Source organism: Sceloporus occidentalis, unplaced genomic scaffold, assembly GCF_023333645.1.
Source record: "Sceloporus occidentalis isolate IW3139 unplaced genomic scaffold, rSceOcc1.0.p SCAF_1, whole genome shotgun sequence".
Classification (NCBI taxonomy): Eukaryota; Metazoa; Chordata; class Lepidosauria; order Squamata; family Phrynosomatidae; genus Sceloporus; species Sceloporus occidentalis.
Window position 1 is genome coordinate 184,876,632 of NW_028316981.1, and position 22,308 is coordinate 184,898,939.

Sequence of the window (22,308 nt, forward strand, 5' to 3'; positions counted from 1 at the left end):
GTACATTGGCACACTGTCAGGTAAATAGATACAGGAAAGAACCACAGCCTAGGGTCCAAAACATATTGCAGAAATAATCCAGTTTGTGACTGCTTTAACTGCCTTGGCTCAGGCTAGGAAATCCTGGGAATTGTAGTTTATTATGGCACCAGAGCTCTCTGACAGAGAAGGTGAAATGTCTCACAGTTAAAGCACTCTCAAACTGGATTTTTTTCTGCAGTGTGTTTTGGACCTGTGCGAATAATGTTGATTTTAGATGTTAAAAGTTCCCCCTTGTTACTATTTATTTATGCTTATTGTAATTATTTGTGTAGCATACATTTAAAATAACTGTATAGATTGAGTGTTCCTTACCCAACATATCTGGGACCAAAAGTGTTTTGGATTTTGGATTTTTATGGATTTTGGAATACCTGTATTTGCATATATAGTGGGCCCTTGGTATCTGCTGAGGTTTGGTTCCTGAAACCCCTGTGGATACCAAAATCTGTGGATGTTTAAGTCCCATTAATTACAATTGATAGTTAAATGGTGTGCTTTATATACAATGACAAAAACAAGCTTTATTGTTTGTAATAAATTATATATTTTTAATGTTTCCAAACCTTGGATGTTTGAATTCATGGGGGGGGGGGGGAATCCATGGATATGGTGGGCCGACTATATGTACATAATGAGGTACTGTATCTTGGAGATGGGACCCAAATTGCATATACACCTTATAGCCAGAAGGTAGTTTTATTCAATATTTTAAAATAATTTTGTGCATGAAATAAAGTCTGTCTACAACAAACCATCACAGTGCAAAAGTTTCACTATCTCAGCAATTCATGAAGAAAAGTTTTGGTAGTACAGATTTAAAACAGATGATTTTAACAGAGACATGTTGTCAGGCAGATTTGGGCAGGGGATTCATAGCATACCTTTTGGCTTGTGTTTCTTCACTTGCTGTGAGCATGGTTTTGACTGCATAGCATAGCCTGTCGTCGCCTACCCACCCTTTTCTGTTAATGACTAACTCTATCTTAGGCAAATAGCTGTCATAGTTGCACTTGCAACAAACTTGTTACTGCCGCCGCTGTTCCTGCAGGGCTATCCTAACCAGCTGCTCCACTGTAATTGGTAAAGTTTGCTTCATTGATCTCTTGTGATATTACAGAAGATGCCGAGGGCTTCACAAACTGTGATTGAGGACTTGTACACTAGTGCTCTCTGTGGCTCCCAGGGGTTAATGGGTGTGTGTGTGTCACAGTATTTATATTCAGTATACAGTATATCATCAGCTGATATGCAGGGGGGGGGGGGGGAATTGGCATCATACATATAAAACAGGTGCAGCTAGAAAAGGTGTGGCAGCCAGTTTCTTCCTGGGCAACTGCAGAGGGCTGCACTATCCAATTTTTTATTTAAAATTGCAATGGAAAGTGACTTCTAATTGAAATTTTGGAGGATTGATTGGTTTAAACCAAATTCTAATCTAACCAAGATCTAATCTGCACAGTAGGATTAATCCAGTTTGACACTGCTTGAATTGCCATGGGCTCAATGCTATGGAATTCTGGAGTTTGGTCTTTTGTGAGATATTTAGCCTTCTCTATCAGTGCACTCTGGTGCCACAAGAAACTATAAATCCCAGAATTCCTTAGCATTGAGCCATGGCAGTTAAAGCATAGTCAAATAGGTTTAATTCTGCAGTGAAAATACACGAGATTGTTTATCATTTAAAACCATTTCAAATAATTGGATAGAACTGGGGGAAATCAGTTATGACACAAAGGCTTTTAAAAGAAGCCATCACTTTGATTTGGTGCCAAAATGACACCAGCTTTAACTGTTCAGCCTCCAAAGGGATGGTTGTTGATAGCGGGGTTGCAAAGGCAAAGAAGACCCTCCCACATCCTTCCACAAGTGTATTTCTCAAGCTGGTGGTCACAGAGAAGGACCCTCCTCAGTTCTCAGGTTGGCATATATGGGCAGAGGCACTCATTGATGTATTGAGGTCCCAAGCCATTTAGGGCTTCAAAAGTTCAGATTGTTGAGAACCCTTAAATAATCATGCCCTAGAACATCTTATCACAGAACTGAACCTAAGGAAGCAACACAGGGCTTAAAATTAAGTGGTGCTATCCAGGAATTACTGTAAGATATGAGTGTTGTTGAGTCAATTGGAAATGGTGATGACAGGGTTATAATGTGTAAGTGAACAAGTGCCATGAATGTCCAATAAAGTCAGACTTGATTTTGAAATAGGAAACTTCTCTAGAATGGGGGAGCAATTAAAAAGGAAGTGGAAAGAAAGAATTAAGAAGGTCAGATCTTAGAAGCTCAGCTAGAATGTGAACTGCAGGTCAGAAAAGACAAGATGAAATCCAAGAGGATGATAAAATAATTTGTTGTATGGAAAAAGAGGCCCAGGTTAAGTCTTTCCTACCTACCTGGGGCATCCCCTGATGCTGACCTGCAGTTGGGGAGACTCATGTCAGGTGAAAGGAAGTATTTCTCCAGACACCACACAGGTAAACTATGGGATCTGCTGCCGTGAGGTATAGTGATGGCTGCTGATTTGGGCTTTAAATGGCTTTAAAAGAGGTTTAGACAAATGTATGAAAGCTGACTGTCAGCGGTGGCTACTAATGGCCAAGTATTATTTTTACCACCAGAGACAGTGTGCCTGTCAATACCAACAGTTTGAGAATGCAAGTGGAAGAGAGCTTTGGGACCCATATTTTTCTGAGTGGCTTCTCATGGGCAGTGTTGCGCTTCACTGTGGGAACAGAACACTTTAGTCTGATACTTTAGTCTTTTGGTGTTATGATATATATAGATTGTTTACTCTTCTTTCATCTTAAATTGTTGAAAGTAGAGTGTAGTAATATGTGCTACAAGATCAAATTTTAAGTGCCTCATTGTGCATTTATAAATTTGTGGTTTGTTTGTTTTTTAAATCCCATCTTTTCTACAAGAAACTCAAAGTAATTAATATAGTTCTCTTTCCTAAACCAAATTTATCTTCATAACAAGGCTGTGAGATGGGTTCAATTGAGAGAGACTGGCTGGTTTAAAATCACCCAGGGAGCTTCAGTGCTGGGAGATTTCAGCTGGACCCCTTTCCTAAAGTGACACTTAAGCCACCCAAAAACTATGGAATGACCTGTCAGAGGAGATCAGTCTTATTACCACCTTAGATGCTTTTAAGAAAGCTGCGGGCCTTTCCATCTGACCCTGTGTAAAATAGCCCCATCCACCTCAAGGCTCCAACTCATTGATTATGACTAGATAAGGAATTTTAACTTTTAATTCTATTATTGTATTATGGGAGGGTTATTTTTGTTGGATTTATTATTGCTGATTGTATTTGTATTGTGCTGTATTGCTGATTGTATTTTATCCCATTGTACTGCCTTGATTCATAGGGAGAGGTGGGAAATATAATTCATTTATTCATTTATTTATTATTGAGTATAGCAATAGAAATAGCATTAAGTTTCTGTACTGCTTCATATTGTACTAAGTAGTATCTAAGCGTTTTACAACGTGTAAGCTATTTGCTCCCAACACGCTGGGTACTCATTTGTACCGACCTACAAAAGGATAGAAGCCTGAGTCAACCTGGAGCTCTAGGATTGAACTCGTTATCTTGTGCCTGCAATACTGGCTGCAGTACTGCCATTTAACTATGGCATCATCCGGGCTCCCTAGACTTAAGGGACTATACTCTATGATAGCATACATATTAAGGGCATGGCATGGCATGGCATGGCCTTCAGCAAAAGCATGTTAAATTTGAAGGGTATTTTTGTAAATTGAATATCCATATAGGCAGTCCCCCCAAAAAAAAATATTTGTTCTCTTTTGTGTATCCTACTTGCATAGTACCTCCTTGCCCCAATACTTCTCTTTTTCAGAGTGAAACCAGGTAGTAGCATTTGCTAGGGAGCTTGTATGGAGTAGTGGTTTCAGTGTTGACTTTGGAGACCACGCTTTAATTCCCTGCTTGGCCATGAAACCCATTGGGTGACCTTGGGCAAATTATACTCTTAGCCTCAGGGGAAAGCAATGGCAACCTTCCTTTGAACAAATCTTCCCAAGAAAAACCCATCATAGGTTTGCCATAAGTTGGAAACAACATGAAGGCACACAATACACTGAAACGTGATATTTGCACTAACTTCGTATTCCTTTTGATTTCTGCAGAAGGCGTATTTCAGATGAAAATGGAACTGGTCAGTGAGAAACTAAGGAAGGAGCTTGAAGAAGAGTTGAAACTTGGCACTGAGCAGCTGCGCAGCCACGCCTGGTACCATGCCTGCCTGCCACGTCGGGTAATAGCCCGAAGTTAGTGTTTGAAGGGGAGGGAAGAGGGGCAACTCTTAATAATATCTTCCTGGTGCTTTCTACTTTCTGAGTTGCAGAAGTCGCCTGAAAGTACACAAATTATTTCAAATGGATAGGCGTGCTGCCACCAGTGTAGACTCATTGGTAGTGGTGCTTGTAGTGCGTTACCTATCCAGCAAGAATCTGTTCTTTTGTAAAACAGTATTTGGCAGAGATGGCAATGGAATATCCCATCAGTGTTACCTGCCTAGTGTGCACCTCCAGATGGAGGCTGGCTAATTCTAGAGTGGTCTGTTTTATCAGTATCTGGTTCTAAAGGGTTAGATAGGTTGGGAATTCATCTGTGCCATTTTGATGGCAGTTTCTCAAGCTACCCCTGTCATAAATGCCTCAGCTTAAAAATGACCCCCTGCCCTCCAACAACCAGGCATTGATGAAACAGGCCATTCTAGAAATAGTGATCTATCTGGAGGAGCTTGCAAGATGGCTTGTTTGTCCTGTGGTAGTGCCACTGAAGTTTGTCACCACCATTCATCTTCTGATTGAGGAATATTGGATGCCTTCCTGTACAAGCAACAGAACAGCCAAGCTGTTCACAAAATGGGCCATTCCATTATAGAAATGCCTGTCTTTATTCTCTCTTCTTTAGCTTTTTAGAAGTATGGTGAGCCCTTGGTATCTGCTGGGGTTTGGTTCCCCCCCCCCCCGCCCCAATGGATACCAAAATCCATGGATGCTCAAGTCCCATTAAATACATAGTAAAATGATGCCTCTTATATAAATCGATAGATTTGCTTTCTGGAATGTATGTTGTTGTTGTTGTATTTTCAAACCATGATAGTTGAATCCATGGATAAAATATCTGTGGATACAAAGGGCTGACTGTACTGGTGAAATGAACTGTTCCAAGTATGGAAATGGTTTAAACCAAGTGTGGGTAAAGTAGTAATGTGCCCCCCTCCCAGGGTTGTTTGTTGTACCAACCCCCCTCACCCTTACAGGGGTCCAAAAACTGCAAAAAACAAAATAATTTTGTTTTGATCAAAAATGTCATCTTGGGGGCATTTCCCCATGTTTTTAACCCCAGGGCCCTTTAGGCCTGAGATAATTTTTTAAAAGGCATCTTCTGGACCTACAATGATGCAGGAGGACTTAAAATATGATTAAAAACATCCTTTTATTCCAGAAACTATTTTAGGGCAATTGTTTGCGAGGATCTGCAGTGGATGAGTGCAGCCCTCCAAGGTCTTTGGGTTGTGTGTGCTAATGCAGCCTCCTTGCCTTCCATGATTGTATATCTCTGATTTGAACAAATACAATAGTTTATGCATATTGGTTAGTAGAATGGGCGGTGGGAGAAAGAAATATACAGGGAAATGGGTTTGTGCCTATCATCAGAGCATTTACAGCTCTATTTCACTTCTGTAGAAGTTGACACAGACCCATCAGAAGGTTCCTCCAAAGAAAGACCTCACTTTATATTCAAAGCTGTGCTTCATGTTTACATTAGCAGATCTCATGTTCAAGGAGAGGCAGGATTGGTGCTGCTTTTAGGTTTGACAGAAGATGACTGAAGTTCTTTGTATCATGGTGATGGAAGAATCAAGGATTACAAAGCTATTAAAGATACAGGAGTGCCATGCTGGGCCTAGTGATGCTGCTAACTGACTCTTTAGTATCATTCAGTTGACTCCTTAATTCCTTTTCATCTGCTAGAGTGTTTCCATCTTGCTTGAACATCAATGCTAGCATGTCGACCATCCACTTTAGCAAATGACGCCCTTCCCTCTTTTTCTTCTCCTGCTGCAGGAGGCAGAATCCCTGCTGCAGGATGATGGTGATTTCCTGATCCGAGACTCTCGCTCCAGCCAAGGTGACTATGTCCTGTCGTGCTCCTGGGGTGGCAAGGCACTGCACTTCAAGATCATCCGCGTGGTACTTCGCCCCCGGAAGGGCTATTCCCGAACACTATTTCAGTTTGAACAGGAGCAGTTTGACAACGTCCCTGCTCTAGTGCGCTTCTATGTGGGCAACCGGAGGCCCATCTCGGACGTCTCGGGAGCTGTGGTGTCCCGGCCAGTCAATAGGAGTGTTCCCCTCCGGTGTATCAAGGAGCGCTACAGTGACACTGGCCAGCCCCCTGGACTCAGCAAGGAAGATGGGGTGCCCCTTCGACGGTTTAGCTTTCGTGCAGCCCCAGCTGCGGAAGAAATGGGAGAAGGGAGCCTACTCAGGTGACAAACAATTGCAGTCATGCTGTGGGAGAGCTGGCACCTGTGGGAGAGCTGGCACATAGGGTTGGGGCAAAGTTGTGAGGGTGGGCATGCCACAGCTTTCCTAACCTGTGAAGCAATGCATACCAGGTACCATTGAAATAACTGAGATTCATACTGAAGTTACCCTGAGCAAGTCTGCAATAACTTTATTATGGTCAAAGATCAGCAAATCAAAAATAAAATAGCTCATATAACAAGCTACTCAGTTTTAAAAACAAAACAAGGAGATACAAACTTCCCAACTAACAGATTAAAATAACAACATTTAAACTGCTAAAAGAATAGTTCAGGTAAAATAGCAAAAGAATAATACCATTCAAGCAAGTAATGAGAAATGAGAAAGCTGATGGCATACTAGCAGACCTATCTCAATAAGATCTGCTATCCTTGGTTTATTATACTTTTTCTGCAAGTGATAGCACATTGTGCTGCTTTATATGTGATCAGTGAGTTCCAGTCTGATAATAAATATTCTAAATAAAAAGCTTCAGATCTTCCTGGTTTTCTTAAAAGAATTGGAGTAATCAGATCTTTACAGAAAGCATAGTAAAAGGGACAATAAAATAATACCTGGGCACAGTTTCCACATTTCTTGTGTTACAAGGACATAATTGCTCCTGAACAGGGATCTTACTATATCTGCCCTTACCCTGGGCAAGTCTCTATTCTCATCCAGATTTAGCATCAAACATTCTAATTGGAATGAGGCTTCACATATACTTAAGTGTGTAAGAAGTGCCCAACTGAATGAGACCATCTCACCCATCATTCTGTTCCCATAGTGACCTATTAGATGCCTATGGGAAGCTCCAAAACAAGGCATGAGGGCAATAGCATCATCCTGCTCTTGTTTCTTGCACCTGAGGTTGAAAAAACACCACAAGCCATTGTAACCAGTAGACATTTACTGTATAGACCTGTGTGCCTTCCTCCCATCCTTTTCTCTCTTAGTCTCGGATAAACATGTGGGCAGCCCTTGTGCTTTTACACTCTTGATACCTCATCTGTATGAGGCCTATGTTTGAGTTTGAGGTAGGCTGCCGAGGCCCTTTTCTGTGAGATTTTTTGAAAGACATATTTTATGGAGTGGAATAGGTCAGTAAGATCTTTTTTTCTCTTTCTCCTCTTGTACAGGTCAAAAGATCGAAGTGGAAGTGACCCCAGCTGTCTAGACCAACTTGGACTGAGACCTTCCTTGCAGAGCGCCCAGTCAGACAGCAATTTACTGTCAGGTGAGAGCTGACTAAAAATGAGCAGATCGAAACAAGCTGAAAGAACTGGTAGAGTTCAGCTTCTATTTTATTTGCAGCATAGTCATCACTACACTTAAATGGTTGGATTTTCATAGAATCTCTCAAGAGAAGAGGGTTTCTCATTTATGTAGGGCAACATGTTCCCTTGACTTATTGTTCTGTTAGTTGTTTCAGCCACTTATTCCTGGTATCTGTCTTAATTTAAGCAGGGCAACAATGGGCTGTATGCAAAAACAATGAAGTTATCATGCCCCATAATTTCGCAGTGGGACAGGATGTGCAGAGCAAAATATCCACAAAGTGGCTGCTATGGTGGATGTGCTTATTGACAAAATACCTGTTTTAGAGAAGCTGAACTTAGGTTGAAAGACAAGCAGCCAGCTCAAGAGATTTCATACAAGGAGTCTGAGCTCCAAGATAGCAGGTCATTCCTTTGAACTTGTGATTTTCTGCTCCAGCAAAATATCCATTTCACAGCAATACAAAGAAGAAGAGATAAAAGTAACTTGAACACACCATTAACAACAACCACCACCAAGTTTTAAAGAAGGCACATAAAATTTCTCTCCCTACATGAGAAACAAACACACAGAGAGGAGTCCATATTTTAAGCTTGCTTTTAATTTTACTGTCATTTAATTCTTTTAAACATCTTTTTATAAATAATGTTTACTTGAATCTTGTTTTTTAAATGCCTTGGATCCTCCATAAGAAGAAAATTGATATAAATTGAATCAATCAATCAAATAAATAAGGGCTGCTCACTACCCTCAGGAGTTTATCACACAGAGGCAAATTGTTTAAGTCCCATGCAGAAATGGTATTTAAAATCTCTTTCCATTCAGATTATTTTCGCGTTATTTCTCTTTCACACAGACGTCGTCTGAAAAACAACCCACATTTGCAGGTTTCTTCTACTTTCTGTCCGGGTTAACCCCGAACATCATGTGAAAAACAACCAGCAAAGGCCAAGTTTCTGCCTCCATGTGATAAACTCCTCAGATTGGTTCCCACAACTCTTCAAGTCCCCCTAGCTGGCTATATCCAGCCACTGTTTTAGCTTATAATTTCTCAGCTATGCTGCTGGCTGTCTGCTGCTTTTCCTGACTCTCTTTTAAAGGTGTTTTTGGAACATTTCGAAGTGAAGCACTAGCTTCTAGTTATGCACAGTCTTCTTAGGAATGCTCCTGGATCCACTTGGGGCTTAGCAGCATTCATGGTAAATGAAAATGGAGGTGCCTGGAGAGCCTTGCTTCACATTTTAAAAACATTTTTAAAACCAAGTGGGTTTAAGATGCCCAGGGAGGTGTCTGGCAGCACATAGGTGTCTGTGTACTTCTGACCCCCCTCCCCCCAACACACACCTTGCACCATGTAGATATATTGGCTGGGTTTTGTAAGAGCTTAAAAAACCCTTGGTCACACAATATCACTTCAATAGTACAAGACACAAGTAGGTCAGCTTAGAAGACAAGCACTTCATGAGCTTGATGTCTATTTTTTAAATATTTTATTGCTTCAAAAACAGAGCACTCTCTCTCTTTATGATGTTAGTCATTCATATGAATATACATTGTTTTTGAAAGAGTGTGATTTATGTCTAAAATTGATTGACTTGACAGCAATACACAAAAATAAATACAACCCCTCTCCCTCCAAAAAAATACCAAGGTGCATTGCAAAGCTACAGAGTAAGTTGTTCATGTTTCTGAATGCATTATGTTGATTTCTCTTGCAAAATTGTTTCTTTGATTTAAGGCAAACTGACTGGAAATGATGGGAGCTGAGGTATATGAGAATAATAGATAGTGGTGTAAACATGCACACCAGTCAAAAAGACACTAGGTTGAGCCCGTAGCTTAGGGCCCCTTTCATTTCCATTGTAGTCTAAGCTTGTTTTTGTTTTTGTTGTTGTTATATTTGGAGAAAAGGAGGGATATAAATATTTGAAACTCAAGGCAGCTTATAACAATATCATATTTGGATGTATAGTCGGCCTTCCTTATCCATGGATTTCTTGTCCACAGATTCAAGCATCCAGAGCTTGAAGATATTCTAAAAAAGTATAAGTTTCCAATAGCACACCTTGATTTTCCATTTTATGTAAAGAACATCATTTTGCACTGCTATTATATTTAATGGGACTTGAGTATCCACGGGTTTTGTTATCCATGGGGGATCCTGGAACCAAACCCCAGCGGATAACAAGACACCACTGTATATTTTCTAGGACTGATAGCAATAGCACTTTACATTTCTATACTGCTTCATAGTGAACTAAGCAAGTTTTAAGTTGATTACAGTGTGTTAGCCAGTTGTCCCCCAAAAGCTGGATACTCATTTTACCAAACTACGAAAAGATGGAAGGCTGAGTCAACCTGGAGCCCTGTAGGATCGAACTAACAATATTGTGGCTGCAGTACTGCCATTTAACCACTGCACCACCAGGGCTCTTTATATTTGTTTCTAATATATTTGTTTCAGTTACTAAAGTAGCAGGGCTTAATTCCTGACAGTTAGAATGTGGGCAATCCCTTCTGCTACTCAGCTTAGCTCCCACTCTTTCTTTTCTCCAAAGGCAGCCCAGAAGCTTCACCTGGATGCAAGAACCAAACTCACCTCCCTCCTTTATCCCCGGCATTCCGCACAGGGAGCGACCCTGTCTTGAGGGCAAATGCCCCATTGTCTCACCCGCTGGGAGGCCCAGCACTGAGCAGCTCCGAAGGGCGTCTCCACTCCAAGGCTCCCCCCAAGCCCCTGAGGGTCCCATCCATGCTGGTGAGCGACTATTGTGAACTGGTCCCCAAGCCTCCTGAAGGCCCAAGAAGCCACGTGGAACGCCTGCAGTCAGAGGAGAGGTGGCGTGGTCGGGCACACATCACAGAGACGGCCTTTGGGTTCCTGGACACTGAGGTGACCCCTTCTCCCCTGCCCCACTTGGTGGAAACTGAAGAAGAGCCAGAATTTGAGAGGCCTGAGCTGGAGGGAGCCTCCTCCTTTCATCCCCATGACTTCTGTTCACTCCTCTTGAGTCCCGACAACAAACCCTTGGAGCCCAGTACCCTCAAGCGCCTCAAGGAGATATTTGCCCAACATGACTGTCATGCAACAGCCCTTCACATTCTTCAGATGGACTGCCAGGTGAGAGGACGTTGGTAGCTAGCAGGAAACTTGTCCTGTTAGTCCCAAGTAGGGACAGCCTGCTGAAGCAATTGTTGAATGGTGACTCAGTACCTTGGCAAATCTAATTGTTTCAGTGGGCCTACTAATGATAATACTCAGGCCAAAATATTCATTCTTGTGATACCCAGTTAGGCACTTTGCTTTTTTTTTGGACTAATTTTACAGAGAACAGATTATGCCCAAATCAGCTCTGAGGGCTTGCAAATGAGATGGGATGTGAATGCTGATTTTTCAGATGCTCTCTGCTGGGCCACAGGGCGGGCTGCTGTTTAAAACAACTGGTCCAGGAAATGGTGAGGATAGGGAGAATTCCTTCTAACATTTGGGCCACAGTCTGTTACTTGGAAAAATTACCTTTTTGGACTGTAACTCCCAGAATTGACCAGCCAGCATGGGCAGTGTCTGTGCTGGCTGGATAATAAAGGAGATATGGGCCCAGTACATACTGCCAATCAGCGGCGTACCAGGGCTGATTCTAGGGTTAGGGACCGCGCAGCAACTGCATGGTCCTTAACCCTAGAACGTAATGGCAGCATAACAATGGCGGCGCCCTGTATACATGGGCACCACCATTGTTATATGAGTGCCGCGTGGCATCCGCACGTTGCTGTGTGGCGCTTACGTAATGAGTGCACCAGTGACGCACTTGTTACACCACCCCTGCGGCTTTAAAAGAATCCTCAGTTAAAACCTGACAATATAGTTTTAACAACAATTAGAATAATCATATTTTAAAAAGTATAAAATTAATTGAAAAGCAAACAAAAGTTTTAAAAAAAGCACACACTGTAATAAGAAGCCTCCCTGTGAGCAATTACATATTAAAAGACTGCTTAAGCCAAACGGTCTTTGAATGCCAGCAAAAAGGGAGCAGGGAGGGAGCCATTGAGAAGGTTCTCTTTTGTGTCTTCACTAGGCATACGATAGACATTCACTCTTTAAAGACTTTTCTATGCACTGCCTGGGACAACTGTTTTTCTTAGTGGGCTAGATTACACATTTTGACAGAGTTCTGCAGCATACAAGCAAGGTCTGGCTACCAAAGGCAGAGGCAGCTCAAGGCATTTTGATTTCTGATTTCCCACACACACAAAAAAACCCCTGCCATTTTGCTGGCCTTTACTGTTGGCAGAACTGTGCTGTCTGGAACAGTCTGCCTTATGCACTTTAATTATGAGGCCTCTCTTTTACAAGTGGCAGATCTATCTCTAAGTGACAGAATTCATACTTTGTGAATGAATGAGGAGGCTATATTCATTTATTTTGATTTATATCCTGTTGGGATGAGGTATTATCTACTCTGAGAGCTAAACTGATAGAGTAAGGTATACATTTTATTTTTAAAAAAGTAATGCATCTTAGAGCAGGACATTCTTCTCCCTTTAGCCCTTTTGCTTATTTTCACCCATGTGAAATCAAACAATTGATTTCAATGGTTTCTGTGCATACACATATTTAGTTTTTCCTTATCCAGGCAGAAGATGTGTGTATATCTATAGCAGCAGGCTTGTCATGAGGGTTTTTACAAAAACCTAGGACCCTCTCAGGGAAAATGAAACAAGAATTATGCTCATGTGTGCAAATGTGGAACTGGAAAAGAGGCAGGGAATGTCATGTGGTCAGGTTCTAGTTGTTCATTTGGAAATGGGGTGAGGAATACTAGTATTTGTTGCAGCTCCTTATGATATTTAGCAGAATGGTCTAAAGGTTATAATGCCTCCCTGTTCTGATGGCTTAATGCTGCTTGCAAACACACTGGATAAAATACATGACTAATGGCTGGCATCCGGTTCAGTATCTATGCTGTTGTAAGCCAGACGTAAGCCATTGTAAATATTGAAATTCACATTTATTGTCATTGCACCAGTGCAACAACTAAAAGTCCCCCCAAAAGCCCACTTTAGAAGCCAGACATCAGGATATCCAAGGTGCTGGGGAGTGGCACTGTGAGTGAAGAGGCTTCCAGCCCTCTTCTGGAAGAAAAGGGCTTTGGTTACAGCTATTGTATTTGTTGCAAAACACCTTGCTGCTGGGAGAGGGCATGCTTCTTCACTTACTGCTGGGCTCAGCAGTGTCTTCAAAATCCCAGTGTTGGTGCTGCTGCCTGGCATCTAAAGTGGGTTTTCAGGGGTTGTTTAAGTTAGTGACCATTGTCATAGCTACCTTGCTTGATCTAGGACCTCCCCTGATTATTTCTACTCTGTTGCTTGCCATGGATGCTTGATGTTTTTCTTCTGCACAAAAATAGCCTCTTTTCATACAGAGCAGATTTTCTTGCCATCCTTTTGGGGAGGATCTGGCCTGCAGAAGAAATTTCCCCAGGAGAAGAGAAAGGAGGGAAGAAGTCAATTGTCTCTATCTTCTAATCCATTGTTGAATGCCCCATCTATTCCTCAGGCTGCCAGAATAATTGGCATATCCAAGGAGCAGCGACGGGCAATGGGGGTGAGCTCGGGTCTGGAACTCATAACTCTACCTCAAGGACATCAGTTACGGCAAGACTTGCTGGAAAGGTATTGAGCTGCGTGTGCTGTGTATGGGTGTGTGTAGTGTGAGTAACAGTGTGAGGTCTTTAGCATGGCTGTCTACAGGAATCAGCGGCTTGTGGCTGAGGCAGCTGCCTCTTGGGTATGTCAGGGTAGCCAATTCAATGGGGACATTGTGATGTTTGCTAAAGAATTTGTAGGGTGGTGGAACTAAATTTTCCTTGGATGAGTGTTTTAAAGACCTTTAAGAAACACTTACATTGGTCACAGTTTTTGTGTGTCTCGAGACAAAGATGCACAGCTGTATACCATGTGGTGACTTAGTAACAGCAAATGTATTTGTAACCTCTGGCCATGTTGTTTGTCCCACCAGATGGCTACTACATGTCACTCTAAGTTGGATAGTTACTAGGAGCGTAATCCTCTATGCATCCTGTCAAATCTCACACTGTGGTTGAGATGCAGTTCTGACTAATATAAATTCCAAATTCTAAGTGCTTTGTCATAAAGGGTTTCAGCCCTTGCCATCCCAAAATTTCTTTTGGACGCCTGAATCTAGTGTAACATAATGGCTAAGGAAGTGGCAAGTTTCTAGTTCATTGGTTACAGTACTTTTTGAATGAATTCATTAGATGAAGCCACTCTTAGTCCCTTATCTATAGTGTGAGATTGTACTACTTGTCTACTTTACTGATTCTGAGTTCTGAGAAATTACAGCATACATTTAAAGCAGTTAAACACTTAAGGGTGGTTTAAAATTCTAAATGTTATTTTGCTGATGTGCAGGAGAAACTTTAATTGCAAATTGGAGCATGTTATCTTATGACTTAGGGAAACTAGAATAGATCCATTGAAACAACTGTTGACTGGTGAGTCAACACATAGGTTAATCCCTTTGATTCAGCGATTCTACTATAATTGGGATTAACAATATAGTCCATTGTCTTGAGACGTATAGTATTCCCCCCCCCCTTCAGTAAAACCTATTTAGCGCTAACTGGTGTATGTGTAATTCCATTTGCTGTGCCACAGCTCCCTCTGGTGCCACACATAGTGGTGGTAAGGAGAAAGCTCTGAAAGCTTTCAGTGGGATTTGGACATGCTGTCACTTGTTTTTGGCTTGTTGTCATTGTGAGAATTGGTGGAGAAAGGAGGCTTTTTAAACAGGTGGCTACCTCTCTGGGGTGTTTTAGTTGTGGATTCCTTCTGTGGTTGGGGGTTGGACTATATGGCTCTTAGGGTCCCTTCCCACTCTGTTTCAATTACTGTTCCCCTGTTACTGTTTTCATGTGCTTTCAGGTCAGTACATACTTATGGCAATCCTCTCATAGAGTATTCTTTCAGAGGAGTTTTGCCATTGCCTTTCTCTTAGGGCTGAGAGAATGGGTTTCCATGACCGATTGGGGCTTTGAACCCAGGTCTCCCAGAGTCCTAGTCCAATGCTCAAACCACTGCATCACACTGGTTCTCCTGTCCTGAATTCTGGAGATGTGAGTTTCAGCTGACAGCCCTGGAGGAATGTATCCTAAAAAAGTATTTTGTCTTGAGAGAGGCAGCTGCCTCCTCCACATGCTTGAGATTCCTTTGTCTTCTTCGTCAATCTTCAGGCACCATCTCATTGCTCTGGGCATCGCTGTGGACATCCTGGGCTGCACAGGAGCAGTGGATGAAAGGGCAGCCACCTTGGACAAAATCATCCAGCTGGCTGTGGAACTGTGGAGATCAGCTGGGGACCTCTTTGCTCTCTCTGCTGTGATGAAAGCCCTGCAACTACCACAGGTGAAGAATGGGTTTGGGGAGGAAGGGAAGAGCAGCATAGCTGTGGAGGAGACTTCGGGGCATCTGCTTGATGTTTTTGGCTACTGGATGCACGGAGTGGGATGTGAAAAGTCACAATCATAATGTAGATTCTTGCTCAAAAGGAAGGGTTTGATTAATGTTGTAGATGTCCCTCATTCTTAGGATGGACCATGTCTTAAGGTAGTCCTACTAGTAATTTGTGTGCCTTTTAGCTGGTACATATTTAATTTCTGCTCACTCTTCCCTGCCCGATTCCACTTTCAGCTGATGACACTGATAGAGAGAGGGCTCCTGCTGTTTGAAAGTGTTGTGCAGCTATTTTGTCTTTCTTACGGGATTTAATCTAGTATGAAAAAAACAACAACTGAAAGCAAGAGAAAAACATAGGGAAAACAAGGGAGGCCTGCAACTGGGGATGGTGTTCCAAGGTGAAGAAAGAAGTGCAGTCTAGAAGTGCAAATAAAACAACTCTCATTTTTCTAGAACTCTCTGGATAAGGGTTGCTTTAATGCATCATTCACTCCTACTGCACAGTCTCTATTCACTGCAGTTGGAGTTCATGTGGGATTTTCTTGCAAAAACTTTTGATGCTCAGCACCACATGGGTATGCTGCTACCAGTGCTCAAGGCATTGCCCAGGAGGCTTGCATGCTCTATCCCCAAGGCTAACTGCTCATGGCCTCCAATCACATTCCTATCCACCTGTACCTATTGACCCTATTGAAATAAATGATTTCCAGCAGAAGTTGACCACAGAATCATGCTGGAGGGCCTCTTGCACAATTCTGTGGTCAACTTCTACTGGAAGCATACCACGGAATTACACTGGAAGACCTAGAAAATGCCTTGAGGGAACATATTTTTTCAAACACGGGTAAGTGAAATCATGGGTACAGGTTCTGCAGATATAGGGGTTATACTGTAGTTTTAGGATGTCTTGTTTTAAAAACTTCTAACTGAAATGCAGGTTATAAATATTTTAAATTAATATTCATAGAATCTGCTAATAGAGCTATACTTTGAATGAGGAGATTCTGGTGCTTAATAGCCATTTTATCTCAATGAACCTTTATACAGTAATTTGCAGTAGGTGAAAAGTGCTTCCTTCTGTTGATTTTGAATTTACTGTTTGCGATCCAATTAACAAAGCTCTAAATAAAATGCAGAGATGTATGGAAGTTTGAATCTTCTAGTCATAGGGTATGCTTGCTTGATTTACTGCCTTGTCCCCGATAGACCCATTTGGTTCTTGAGCTAATCTGGAGAGGCCATCCTGATAGCACCTCATGCTCCTGAGGTCTGGGCATTTAGCATTGTGATACCCACTGTGGCATAGCCTTCCTTCTGAAATTCAACATGTGCCAGCAATGTCCACACAAGTGCCTTTCAGACATGTGGAAACATTATGTAGTTTTGCAAATCCAACCTGATATTTATTTCATAGAAACAAAAGTACTGTATTTTAATTTTATTATGTGGTGTTTTATGTTTTCTTATGGCTATAATCTCCTTTATAAGAATTTATAAATAAATGCTCCAAAATCTGAAATTACCACATATAGTCCACATGTCTGAAATTGTGGTATCTTTGCTTTCTAATTGTTCAGTAAGCACAAACTGTTTCATATTTTATATTGGGTATAAAATTACCTTTAGGCTATGTCTATAGGGTGTGCATGAAACATAAATGAATTTCATGTTTTGACCTTGGTTCCATCTCCAAGATACCTCATTATGTATATGTAAATATTCAAAAATCCCAAAGAATATGAAATGCAAAACATCTCTGGTCCCAAGCATTTTGGATAAGGGATACTCAACTTGTAATAAGAAGCCAAGCAGCAGTGAATCATTAGGGCAGACACTATAGAAGCAGGGAAGCTGTGGTCTTCCAAGTGTTCTTGGACTCCAGCTCCCATCATTCCTAATCACTGAGCACAGATTCACCATCCTGGTGTAAAACATTTATATTCCATTTTACCTCGACTGAGCTCCACACGCTAGCAGACCATTTTCTCAGTTTGAATGAACCTACACGATAAGGACCTGGGATAGTAAATTCAGTTATTTCTCTTACCCCTGGTATAGATCACACGACTGGAACAAACATGGAAGCTCTTGCGCCAAAGCTACACCCAAAGTGCCATCATCTTTGAAAAAGAGCTGAAGCCTCTCATGGGACGCCTGAACAGGGCTGAAGGTGAGGTTGGGGTAGACTTTTCAGCCATTTTGGAGGCAAGGGAAGGATTGAGGGCCACTTAAGTAGAATTAGAAATAGAAACTTGTGACGAGTTTACCAAGCTTATGTGTCTCTAAATAGGCTCTCAATGTCTGAAATCAAGAAAATGGACAATAAAGCATGCTTAACCACAGCTGCATTTGCCCTGCAATTCAGGGGAGCAGCAGCCAAGGAAATCCCCAGAAAGTGACACTACTGAGTCCAGCTTCCACAGCTATACTGTTCAAATCAAACTTAAATTCAACTTTATTTTTTGAAAATGTGTCTAGCCCTTTTAAAGATATTCCTGTTATAAATGTGTGACCAAATCCACATTTCAGAGGTGAATAATAATTTTTAATGATCAGTCATAGTGTTTTTACACATCCTATTTAGATTGCTCACTGCTGTCCCCATATCACACACAGATGCACTATGGAAAGAGTTGGCACCATAAAAACGTCAGAAGGAATTCTGCAGAATAAGGGGAATCATGCACATTGACATTGGAATAATCCCTAGAGGTTTCAGAATTCAGCATTTGATGTTACAGAATCTGTGTCCCTTTGGTGCAAAATTAGGAGGTATTTTCAGCACAAGATATACTCAGCTCTTACCTTTCAAAGATGTAGATGTCTGGAAAATCAGTATGCAAAGGGATCTTGTAGCACCTTTAAGACTAACTGTAAGAAGTTGGTAACATGAGCTTTCATCAGCTCTCGTTGTTAGCTGCCCTGAGTGTATCTCAACTCATGGCAACCCTCATTGATGATTCATGGATGAGACATCTCCAAGCTCCCCTATCCTCTGTTGCTCTGCTTAGGATTTGAATCTACAAATTAGAGAGGCATGTAGATTCCTGCCTAATGGAATCCATCCATCTAGCCTGCAGTCTTCCTCTTTCTACTACCCTCTCACTTTCCTAGCATTGTTGTCTTTTCTAATGAAGTCATGCCTTCTCAAGATGTGGCCAAAGTATGACAGCCTCAATTTGATCGTCTTGGTTTAAAGGGAGAGCTTAGGCCCAATTTGTTCAAGGACCCATACCTTAAGTCTTTTTGGCTGTCCACAGTGGTTGTGAAGACACACCCAACTAAAGGTGGTGGCAGGTTTGGGTGTGCAACGCCGGTACCCTGGTGAGATCAAACTCTTCTACCCAAAAAAGGCTCTGAAGCTGAATGTAAAGTTTAAAAGGGGGGAAATTTAATTTAAAGGACAAAATAAAGAGTTTTCTCCTCCCCAGCTCTAAACAAAAGGTACTTTACAGTTGCAGCAATCTTCAGGTTGTCATCTTTCTGGGTCTGATGGTTTGCTCTCCTCACTCAATGGAGCTGGTGCAGGGTCTTTCAGCTCCTGGATTCCTCTATTTTCTTGCTGATGGTAACTAATTCGGCTGGGGTGTAATAAATGCCCTTTCCGGCTGTCTGGGCCTGCTTGCCACCAAAAGACAGCTCTCTGCTTGCTCTCAGCAAAGACTGCTCCCAACTAAAACTTCTAGCTACAGCAGAGCATGCTGGGAAAGGGCAAACCAAACCTGGAAATAATGCAGGGGAAACCTACAGCTCCTCCCACAAACTAATACAATAAACTTTTCTACACTAAAATAATCTATGGCCTGAACCAAAACAAAAGAAAATGCAGGGGGAAGTCCAATCAGTCCTGGCAGGACATCACAGTGGTGGTGAATATACCTCTAGTACTTAAAAGAAGCCTGAGTCTTTGGTTAAGTCCCCATAAACACTTGTACTCACAGCTGTTGGGGTCAGAAACTTTGCCTCTTCCTTTGTTGCCAGCACATTGGACTGGCAGTTGAATTCTACTTCAGCGCTGGCAATAAAATGACATCCTCCATGACATCTGAGGCAGAAGGCTAATTTACGAGATCCAGAACAGGTTGGGTGGAGAACAAACCTCTGCTCTTCAAAAAAGGGGAACTGCTGGGGAATTCAGGATGAACAGCTCTTGCCCCAAAATTGCTGCCCAAGGCAGTTGCCTCATTTTGCTTAATAGCAGAACCAACCCCTTGTCTGGCCCTAACTAGTCACTTTCATCCCCTTTGATTTTACTTACTTTTTTTATTCTAGCTATAAGATACTTTAAGAGAGAGAGAGAGAGAGAGAGAGAGAGAAATGGTACAGTTGTTTTAAATAACTTCTGCTAGTAATACTATTTATGCAAACGGTGGTCCAAAAATGTGATGTAGAACATGGCCAAATAGTTATGTTTGCAAAATGGTATGCCCGCACTACAGGTGTAGTCCTAGTTGAAGCATGTGAAATGGAAAGTAGCCGACACTGAAACAACATCACCATGCAAGCACACTGCATGGTTTGCAAACACATGTGACATGGCAGTCAGGTTGGTCAAGACCTCCAACACAGGTTGAATATACCTGATCAGGCTCTAAGGATTGTCTTGAAAATGTGGGTTGATGAAGGAAACATTTGGCACAAATCCACAGTTATATGTGGCCTTGAATTGTCAACTTATGGTGATACTGAACAATCATGTGACTTAACCTCCAAGAGGCGTAAGATGAAGTGTAGCCCATGGGGACATGCCATTAAATTCCCCTTGTACAAAGCACCACAAATATGTTTGGCTTGTCACTGTAGCTGCCAGTGGGCTTCTAGTCAATATTTGAGGTGGTCATTATGACATTTAAAGCACTAAATGGGTTGAGACCACAATATTTGAAAGTCTCTCTCCCTATAAGCATCCCCCTGAGGACTGAGGTCTGTTGGAGGGGTGCTCCCCTGTATCCCAGCAGGGGGACAATAAACTGAGAGGATGTGGGAGGGGAGGACCATCTTACCTGTGGTACCCCAGTTGTAGAATGTCCTCTCCTTAGAGGACCAGGTGGCACTAATGCTGCATCATATAATCATCAGTAGCTTAACAGATTTATTCCAAAATACCCATGCACATGGATTTAAATTGGTTTAAATGTTGAGCCGCTTTAAACTTGTTACCATGTTATGTTTTTAGTGTATTAAAATTATTTTTTATTGTTTTTAATAATTTAAGCTGTTTAAATTGATTTTACTTGTACGCTTCCATGAAATATCGTGATGTAGGTGGAAGATAAATATTTTACTAAACAAAAACAAATACCATCACAGGGTCAGAACAGTTTATATAACTATTAGTCTGTCAATGTGATATTTCTTTTGTTTGTTTGATTGATAAGGCAGTCTTCTGCAGGGTGGCGCCCTCCAGATTGGTTGGAATATGTGCCCCATCATCCTCAGAAAGTGTGCTGTTTGGGCTAAGGAGGGTTGTTGTCTAATGTGTCAAAGGAGAAAATAAGGTTGGGGAGGCTAAGTTAGATGTGTTCATATGGATATTTATTTTGGTTTGAGCTGCATTGGTCTCTACTGGGAAAAAGCAGAATATACATTAAATGAACAAGGTGGACTCAAGACAATAATACTTGAAGATTTTGCGTGTGTGGGCCCCATGGTAGACTGACTCTAATAGGATGGTAGTGCTGTACACAGGTTTTAGGTTTTGGTGTACACCACCAAGACTTTCTGCATATTAAATGTTGTAAGTGGGCATGGATATATACAACCAATTTACCACAGCATGGGTGTTATGATGTGCAGGCTTCTCCTTTAGCTGGATGGCCTCTGGACAGCCATGTCAATCTCTGTCCTTCCTGAATCCTTGCAGTTAAGGCATGGTTGCTATTCTGTTGTACAAGGAAGTTGGGCTCTGAAAGGTTTGCAGTGAAGACTAAACTGCCTTGCACCAAGTTTGACTGTTGGTCCATCTAATCCAGTGCGGTCTTTTCTGACCAGTAGCAGCACTGCAAGGACTCAAGCTCTTTCCCAGTTTGTCTCCCTAGGATCCTTTTAACTCATGGGTGGGTAAAGTGTTGTATGCCCACTGCATGTGGCCCTTAGAGCTCTGCTACATCCCTGTGCTACCCAATATTTTTTTGCAGATTTTCTGCCTAGCTCTTCAATGGCTCAAGATCACTACAAAAAGCAATTTTGTTCTCCCGCTGGAATCTCCCTCACCGAAGGGAAAAAATGATTGAATATTGGCTGAAATCAAATATTATGTCACTTCAGGTCACATTGGGTGTGCCAGTGCAGCCTTCTAGGGTTTGCGGCTTGGAGCCAAAAACTGGTTCTGTTCCCCTCTGCATCTGTCCACACTTGTTTTAACTGGAAGGACTGAGTGTGGGGCTTCTTCATGCAAGACAGGTGTCCATCCACTGAGTGAAGGAGTCTCTTCCCAGAAGGGATTCAATTCACTGAATCATTTCTGTAAAGGATCTATGACAGTTCTCCCTCTGCCCCACAGAAGATCTAGTCCTTGCCCCAAAGGAGGTTGCAGTTCCCCACATCTTGCCCCTCCTCTGCCTTATGGAAGGAGAAGAACTGTGGGGCGACAGTGGAGACACATGTGATGTTCTTCTACGAACGCTAGCAGCTGCCCGCTTCATTGCCACCAATGCCAGTGCCTATCATGTCAGTGCTGAGATTAGGCTCCAAGGTAAGAGAGCTCTTCATGGGGAAGAGGGTGCTCAGAACAGAGAAAGCCATGCTGACCTTTGGGTTCAGGCTGGCCATTTCTTCTTTTGATGTGTCTCTGGGGTTGCTCCTTTCAAAATACATGGGGCTACTTCCCTCTACTTTCATTGCAAAGTAGACTCAACTAAGAGAGATGTGTCTAAGGATCAAGTGCGCTCCAGAGCTGTGCATGGATCAGTAGGTATGCTTCTTATGGTCAACTATGCCATCACT

At 42.0% G+C, this 22,308-nt stretch overlaps 1 protein-coding gene across 2 annotated transcripts in view; it reads left to right on the forward strand.

The window, feature by feature from the left end:
* The window catches only part of SH2D3A (SH2 domain containing 3A), a 40,147-nt gene that overhangs the window by 13,868 nt on the left and 3,971 nt on the right, over positions 1-22,308 (forward strand). For both annotated transcript variants that reach the window (XM_089486325.1, XM_089486332.1), the window contains exons 2-9: positions 4,195-4,322; positions 6,145-6,569; positions 7,746-7,843; positions 10,443-11,005; positions 13,445-13,560; positions 15,141-15,312; positions 17,422-17,533; positions 21,866-22,057. In XM_089486325.1, coding sequence (XP_089342451.1) covers positions 4,209-4,322; positions 6,145-6,569; positions 7,746-7,843; positions 10,443-11,005; positions 13,445-13,560; positions 15,141-15,312; positions 17,422-17,533; positions 21,866-22,057 — 1,792 coding nt within the window. In that variant the 5' untranslated portion in view covers positions 4,195-4,208. The remainder of the gene's footprint in view (positions 1-4,194; positions 4,323-6,144; positions 6,570-7,745; positions 7,844-10,442; positions 11,006-13,444; positions 13,561-15,140; positions 15,313-17,421; positions 17,534-21,865; positions 22,058-22,308) is intronic.